General features: G+C 40.1%; 1 protein-coding gene and 1 long non-coding RNA gene across 9 annotated transcripts in view; one reads left to right on the forward strand and one right to left on the reverse strand.

The window, feature by feature from the left end:
• The window catches only part of PTBP2 (polypyrimidine tract binding protein 2), a 49,585-nt gene extending 43,273 nt beyond the window's left edge, over positions 1 to 6,312 (reverse strand). For all 8 annotated transcript variants that reach the window (XM_027879933.1, XM_027879932.1, XM_027879931.1 and 5 more), the window contains exons 1-2: positions 6,162 to 6,312; positions 4,560 to 4,590 (exon numbers count right to left, since the gene is read on the reverse strand). Coding sequence is in view for 7 of the 8 variants with exons in the window: in XM_027879932.1 (XP_027735733.1) it covers positions 4,560 to 4,590; positions 6,162 to 6,169 (39 nt within the window). In the remaining variant the exon portion in view is untranslated. The remainder of the gene's footprint in view (positions 1 to 4,559; positions 4,591 to 6,161) is intronic.
• A 34-nt stretch (positions 6,313 to 6,346) lies between these two features.
• On the forward strand, positions 6,347 to 8,126 carry LOC114055643. The gene is made up of 3 exons (XR_003570787.1): positions 6,347 to 6,395; positions 7,350 to 7,474; positions 8,089 to 8,126. It is a non-coding gene; the product is annotated as an uncharacterized LOC114055643 (long non-coding RNA).
• The last annotated feature ends 487 nt before the right edge of the window (positions 8,127 to 8,613 follow it).

The following is an 8,613-nucleotide window of genomic DNA, read 5'->3' on the forward strand; positions in this document are numbered from 1 at the left end:
ATATAATTCCAATATATAATTCCAATATATAATTCCAATATATAATTCCAATATATAATTCCAATATATAATTCCAATATATAATTCCAATATATAATTCCAATATATAATTCCAATATATAATTCCAATATATAATTCCAATATATAATTCCAATATATAATTCCAATATATAATTCCAATATATAATTCCAATATATAATTCCAATATATAATTCCAATATATAATTAATTCCAATATATAATTAATTCCAATATATAATTAATTCCAATATATAATTCCAATATATAATTCCAATATATAATTCCAATATATAATTCCAATATATAATTCCAATATATAATTCCAATATATAATTCCAATATCACTAACATAACTAACTAAATACACATTAATTATTCCCTCTCTCCTTAAGCGTACCGCAAAGATGCCCTGACTTCGGGAAAAAAAGGTCATCCCAATATCTTTAAACATGACAAAATTATGTTTATTGGAATATGAGTTTTCCATCCTAGTTTTAATTGGGGCTGTCTATGCTCAGCAGCTGAAGCTCTGTTTTTGGCCAGTATAGCCCAAAATACTCTCAACAGTGTCAAAATTCCCAAATGCTGAAACCAAACAACACATCCATGAAGAAGTGACTGCTTCCTTTCTCCTCTCAGGTACAAGTACACGTCAGCCATTCTGAAACATGCAGTCCATATATACAAAATGAGTCACTCGATTGTTCAGGCCTCATTTACTGCACAGCTACACATGTCATCCAGGAGAAAGATGATACATTAGACTGAAGTGGCACACACTGAAATACAGTAGAAGAGATCATCCTCAACATGCACCCAAAATTCACTCATGTTATTCCCTGTCCTGTGTGACATACATTTTTTACATCGTGTTTTACACCCCTCCAGAGCCTTTTAATTACTCCAGAGAAGAGATACATTATATACTTCATATATAGCTCTATCACTGCAAGCACCTAATCACTTTACTTACAAGATTAAAGCATTGTAACTGCAAAGAGAACACAGGAGACCAATTCGAAGTACAGTTATTAGATGCTGATTATTAAATACTCACATCTATATAGCCAGTGCACAATGAGAAGATTGAGACTAGTAGCTAACTACCAAGCCATTTTGTTTCAGTAACTAAGGACCTCATGTAATAAAAGCAGAGCAACTTTGATATACCTTTTTTAAACAAAAAAGCAAACATTTTACATAATATGGCAATTTTTAAAACTGTGCATGAAGAAATCCATAAAATGTATAGAATTTCTTCAAGAAACTAAAAATTTTTGAAAAAAATTCAACTATGTAATATACTACCATTGCTGGAATTTTTAGCTCTCTTCTATTCAAGTACACTTTACACAAACTGCTTATATAAAGTGTGAGTTCACAAACTAACAGACACAGAGCTAAAGTTCATTCTTTCTGCATTACTTTGTAAATTGTAACATAAGGGGAGAACTGTGTGCAGAGTGACCTTTCTTTGCCTCCATGAATTCTACATAAGCAAACCAAGACATTACAGACCAAATCAAATGTGAGTTATTTCATATATACTTACAAGATGACTGGGTTTTAATATGTTCTAATGCTTTCAGAAATTAAAGCACACTGCTCCTCTGACAGATTTTAGCTAGGAAGTGTGCTGCCATTGCATATTTTGAGTTGCACAAATCCCCACGTTTACTCTATGCAAATCAAATTGAAAAATAGTGTTTGTCATTTTTTCCACCTCCACTCTGAGTTTTATGTTTTCATCTGCTTTTGGTGTTAGTTTCTGGTGACTCAACAAGTAAATAAAAAGAAGACTGAAAATCAAATGAACAAAAATGTCTTAAATCAAATGTACAGCACAAATAAATGGCAATAGCTTCAAATTTATCAGCCTCACTTGCAGGTAACTCAGACTATAAAACTGTTAATAAAACATTATAAGCAAGCATTCCTTCTACTTTATACCTGCCTTGCCCATATGAAGTCCTCAAAGCTCAAAAGCCCTCTTTTAATTGAAAAACAATACCCAGACTACAATAGTTAACTCCTGTTACTCTTTTACCAATGGGTTTAAAAATATAAGTAACATGCTCACTTTTCTGTTTAAGAGAGAAACCAGATAGACAATAGTTTATATAATTTTCAAATTTGTATTGACATGACTGATGATAAAATAAAGCAAATTTTCCAGACAGAAGAGTCTTATATCACAAGTTGTTTATCTAAGTATAACTGAATATATCACAACATGTTGCATAAATGACCAGCATATATACTGTAGGTGAAAAATCTCAAGAAAGCATTGGTTTAAACTAATATCCTGGATAAGTTGACTTCACACAGGTAAATTCCTGCCCACCTCCAATGGCTATCCAGTCACAATAAAAACAGCATTGGAATAGCATTAAAACTGCTGATGCAATTCCTTGGATTCAAAACTTAATCCCTACACACTTCCATAGCACCCCAAAGAAAAGATAACAGCCAAGGAAAGGCAGGATGAATGATCCCAGGTGTTTATATACACCTATAGTAAAGCATTCCTCAACTTCAAAACATCAGTGGATCAAGAGCAGTGGACAGTCACTAGAGAACAAAAAGGAAAAACGTTTCACATGGACTTCCACAAAACATGAATGAAGATGGCATTAAGACTGCTACCCACACTGCATACTTCATTAGAAAGAAATTCCATTTTCCATTGTAAGTATCTTGAGATAATTACAGAAGCTCCAGAACACAATCCAGTTTACTCCTCCCATATTTAACAGCTTTTTTCAGAAAATCGTTGTCCTTATTTACTCCTGCTACTTCCATGTACAGATTATTCTCTTTTAAAATCTGAACAGCAAGACTATATTTTTACAAGGCAAAGAACACAACTTTTTGACACTTCTGTGCCTTTCCTTGTATATATTTTAATTACTGCCTTCATTACACCTAGCTTGCCTTCTTTCTTATATTCATATATAACTTCTATAATCTCATAATATACTTCTATAATCTCATTAACTTCTGTAATCTCATAACATTAACTTCTATAATCAACAGAAATAAGCAGTTATGTCCTCTGAAGTGTGTTCATTTCATTGTCTGGCCAGTATCTGAAAATATGGTTCCAAAATTGCAACATATTTCATAACACTCAAATTCTCATAAACACTCAAGTTGCTCACAGTAAAGAATGAAAGGGATACTGAATACATTTACTTGTCCTGAAGTGAGAATGTCAGAATCCAAGGTTCAAGTAATACATGATTTACCTGAAACTGCTTCTTCACTAGACACGTCTGAGGGCAATTTATGGTTTTATTTTTTTTTGCCTCAAAGCAAATGATTAGTTTACTTCAAAAAAACTTGGAACTCTTGGAACTTCCTTAGGTATTCCTCCAAACAACTAAATGCATTCTTAAATTTTAAACAGTCCTTCCAGGCAACAAAGAAATAATCATGCCAGTTCGTATTTCTATTGTGATTAGCTCCCACAGAAGTGCTTTAATAACTACACTTGACTCACGACTCAGAGAGTGATTTTAAGCCTCTCTCTAACACTGCATGAACATATGGAGCCAGATGGGTCCAGAATCCATATAACTGACCTCTTATAGCTCTTCCTAGAAGCAAGCCTGCTCAGGAACATAATACAGGAACGTCTGACAGGACAGCTGCTGTATTATGTGAGAACTAGTCCAAACCCAGAAGGACTGACACTGAATCCGAGCAACTGAGCCTTACTAAACAAAGCCTGCCTCAGCAAGCAGTTTATACAGATCAGATTCGGATGAAAAGGCAGGTATGTAGCACAAGCTAAGAAGTCCCTGACCACATGTGAAGAGTCAACTGTAGGCACTATAAAACTTTTATGTTCCTACCACTGAAAGAAATGCTCACAAGCATTCATTAAAGTTCCCTTTCCCCATATATCTTTGCTTTCTCATAATTTCTCAGTCTGCTCCTATGAAGTACATATCTAACTCCTGAGACAGATTTGAATAAAAAGTGAAGTAAGTAGTAAATTTACAACCCTTTGGAAGCCTTTTCCTTGCTATTAAAAAAAAAGATAAGTTCATAACCAAACTTGAGAAATAAAAAGTAAAGCAAAGCAAACACCCACTTCTGTGTCTACATAACAAATTCTACCTCCCATATTTTTGAGTCCTATTATAGGCAGTCACTTCTTTTTTAACTTCAGCGGTAACTGTTTTGAAAAAAGGAGGGGGAGGGAGAGAAGAAAACACGACTTTTACAGGCACCATGCAACAATGAGAAGATGTTGTTTGAAAAAAATATGCAAAACTAAACTTTAAAATAAGAAGCTGACACCACTACATTAATCTAGAATCACTGTTTACAGTTCAGTGCCTAGAAAGGTCTTTTATGTAGAGCCTCCAATTTACCCCTGGGGATTTTTGATTATTAAAGCATATATTGCTGACCGGATATCAGCTCACAATGACTAGCTAAAATCTTCAAATTTGCAATTACTGATGCTTAAAGTAGTTAACTTTGTATCAACAGTTTGCCCCCTTATTTATTAAGTGTACATCCTACCTTAACACCAACTGCAACATCAGTGACAATGCTGTAAAAAAAAACAAACAAACAAGAACACAAGTTAACGAATTTATCCTCAATTTCAACTTCTCAGTGTATTGCAATGACACAATAATGAGGAAACAAATAGCCAACAACTTTCCCGATCAAGAAACTACGTTCCAAGAACACAGCAGGACTGAGGGGAAGTTACAGAGAAACCTACAAAAGCCACTGAGCTCCCCCAGACTACAGGCTTCTCCAAAATAGTACAAAGTTTCAAGTAAACGTCACTCCAATGCAGCACTGTTAGGAAACTTATTTAGGAAACTCGGGTCTCAGGACTACATGTGGACCAGAGGGTGGAAATAAAATAATTTAAAAGCAGGTACAGAACTCTTCTCAAACATCTCTGCTAACCAGACAGCTAATTCAGCAACACAGCCTGCCCTAGAGATCTTCTTAAAGCAGAAAGCAACGAAAACTTTTTTTTTTTTTTTAAATTAGGTGGGAAAAAAAGGAACACATTGGCAGTTACACTTATATGAAATTTAATGAGGTACACCTATACAAAACGCTGCAACAGGTATGTCAAGGTCCACCTTTTTCTTAGAGGTTGTGACATCATCACTCAGTGTGTAACACAATCCCAAAAGAAATGTAAACCCACACGAAAAAAAAAAAAAAAGGAAAAAGAAAACACGAGTATGTGAAAGCATTCCAGCATGTAGTACTCATTAGTGACAAGACTTCTCAAACAGGATTTGTAAAACCTAACATTATAACCACAACTAACCATAAAAAGCCTTAAGAACTCTCACAGTTGAAAGGTTATATGTTTTAAGCATACCAAAGAGATGGCTTCTCTGTTTGAAGTAGAGTAAACAACTTAATAGGAAATGTGGGAGCTGGAAGCTGCTGTATTTACACTGACGAGGGCTACAACCAGCAGCCCCATTTTCCAAATTCAACAAAAAGCAGGCCTCGTGTGTGGTGCCTGCTCATCCTAGCCCTCGCTGTCCCGCATGGTCGACTCCTTCCAACCTTTCCTTCTTTGGCTTTTACAACCAGTCCGCAGCATATACAAAGACATCTTTCTACCTGGGAAGGGGGGAAGCCAAAGGGCTTATTAGGCAGTTTCTGAAAACAAAAGAGCTCGACATCTGGCTCCTGCTGGTATCGCTCCTCCCCTCCAGCCAGCTCCAAAACAAACCCGAGCCCGCAGCGTGCCCCTCCTCACCCCCGGCCGGGGGGAGACTCGGCACACAGGGGGGAGCAGGAGGGAGCGAGAGGCTCCGGGGGGGGGGGCCACATCGCGCTCCCTCCTCAGGTCGATACGCGCCGTATCGGGCACTGCACTGAGCAGGGGGCGGCCCAAATCCCCCGGCCACTCCAACGGGGGATCCTACCGGTGGGTCACGGAGCGGCTGAGCCCCGTCCTGCCCCCTTCCAGCCTGCACGGGGACCTCAGGCTCCAGGCGTCCCCCGGCGGGCAGCCCGCCGCTCCCCACACCCTCAGAGGCGACCGCCGTCAGCCAAAGAGGCGCCGGGACAGGTCCCACCACGGGCCGGCGGCAGCGGCGCGGCAGCCCTTCCCCCCAGCGCCCGGCCCGCACTCACCCGTCCATCGCCGAGCAGGACAGAGCGCGGGCACGGGACGGGAGCCGCGCACCGGGAAGCTGCGAGAAAATGGCGGCCTGGCCTGCACGGGATCCGCCGAGCGTTGCCGAGTGCCGGGCTCCGCTTCGCGTCCGCCACCGCTACCGCGCACGCGCCGACCGCTCGCGCATGCGCCCTGCGCACCGGTGAAGCTTCTTGCCCTCAGCCGCCCGGTCCGAGCCGGGTTGCGGGGCGGTGCGAACCTGCCCCGCCCAGGGCGGGGACGGGGCGGGGAGTCCGTTCCGCACACCGCCGGTCCGCCACACGCAATCCGGGCACGGCACTCGCAACCTGGGTCCGGCACCGGGATCCCGAGGGGCGGCTACTGCTCCTCCTGCCCCGGCGTCCCGCTTCGGAACTTCGGGGTGGGGGGGACACACGACAGTGCCCAGGCTGCTGGGCCCCCTCCTCTGCTCAGCCCATGCTCGTTCGCGATCGGGACCGCGGCTGAGCCGCCAGGCCCCACTTGTTGCATGAAGAGTTTCCCCGCTTGTTGGCAGCGTTCCCCAGCGCCGGGATCCGGCCCCGTGTCCTCAGGGAAAACGTTCAGAGGGCCCGGGCAGCCCCGCGCACCCCGCCCCTCGACAGGGAACCCTGTCCCCATCGATCGGTACCCTTGGCTACGCAGTCCCTGACAGGGAAACAGCTTGGCGGCTATACGGCTGATCACTAATGCTATTTAAAAAATAATTAAAATGAGCTTGCAAATCAACCATTGCAGTGAGCTGGGTTGTTTCCTCACAGAAATCCGTGTCCCCGTGGTTTTCTGTAAACTATCAAGTCACGGTACAAACTATTTGCTCTGGCAGGCCATTAGGAAATACACTATTTCTCCCCCTTATTTTTGGGCAAGTCTCAATGTTTCATCACAAATCTTAAAATGCTTGATACAGAGTTTCTAGAAAGAGCTGTGCGTGAGACAGTCCTGGATTGCATTCAAACAAAAAGTCGAACTAAAGGTTTTATACCTGTGAAAGAAAATTTGAAAATGTGATCCAAATGTTCCTATAAGATCCTAAAAACAGAAGAATAGTAAAAAAGTATTCAAAACGTCTTCTATGATTTTTATATTTTGATCTGGTAATACTGTTTTCAAAAATACGTTTTGAGGAGGTAGTCCCTTACTTGATTACACTTTAATTTTTTCAGGTTACTGTAAGTCCCTTGGAGTCTGTCACTGAAACTATTGAAATGAAGCTGATAAAGAATTTAGGAACAAAAAAACTATGCATACCTCCATAACTAGAAAATTTTCAGGATGGTTTAATACCCCTGTATCCTTCTCTACACTGACCTCATGAATAGCTTAATAACTGCCTTAACAATTAGGAGTACATACAAATTCTCATTCTACTCTGTGACTTTTTGTTGTTCTGTTCTGGAAAAGTCATTCTAATTCTCTGCAGCAATCAGTTTACTAGGTGGAAAATAGCTCAGTTTTATATTGGTAAAAATACTAATCCTTCTACTTCTTAGTAATTAGTAGAAAAGGTGTCTTTCCATTTGACTTCTCTGTCTCACTGCCTGACTTGCTTACCTCCATTGCCGTTATAGTAATGCCATCTTCAAACCTGATCTTCTCTTCTGTAACATTCCTGTTTTCTTCTTCTTTCATGACACCTTCCAGAATCTATCTAATTAAGTGAGCTAATTCTCATTCAGTTTATCCCCTGAGTTAGATGCTCTTCCATATAAGGGAGACTGAGGAGCTGCTGTTGAGTGTTTATAGCACAAGAGACACTGGAACTGAGTTTGCAAATTTTGAAATAATGAGTTTGAAATAATGGATGTGACTTCATAGAGAAAATTTCTGCCTCTCCCCCCCCAACCATTAATAAAGTGATAATTAATCAATCAGGATTTTACCCAAACCATAATCCTAATCTAGAGCATTAAATTTTAGAAGGGAAACAAAAAGATACCAACATTCAGTGTATTATTAATAAAATACCATGACACTCTCTTGCACAGTTGTTTGTGCAATGTGGTATTCCACTTTCCTCTTCAAGTAGCTTTGCCTTTTTACACTATTAGATCATTTTTAGTATGCTTTTGGGTGCCTGATGAAATGTCTGCCATATTTGGGACATTGTGATAGCACAAATAATGACTTAGTCATCTGTTTTCTCTGTTGCTAGAGTACGTCTTAGCTTTGTTTTTCTAATGTTTTAGAAGGTCAGAAAAAAATTGCTGCCAAAAAACACCCCCTTGTCCTTAGGATCTGACAACTTTCTACTGAAGTCCTGCATCAGATATTTCAGAAGGCAGCTGAAATATCCAGTGAGAGACAATCATTCAGTAAAACACCTCAACCAAAGCCTCCACATTCAATCGTTACATTACAAAACACGAGGGCATAAATCCCCAATCCATTTTATTATAACCAAAATTTAAGTGTAGATACTGCTATAGG

Source organism: Empidonax traillii, unplaced genomic scaffold (assembly GCF_003031625.1).
Source record: "Empidonax traillii isolate 1590-97213 ecotype Southwest subspecies unplaced genomic scaffold, ASM303162v1 scaffold62:size2133460, whole genome shotgun sequence".
Lineage (NCBI taxonomy): Eukaryota > Metazoa > Chordata > Aves > Passeriformes > Tyrannidae > Empidonax > Empidonax traillii.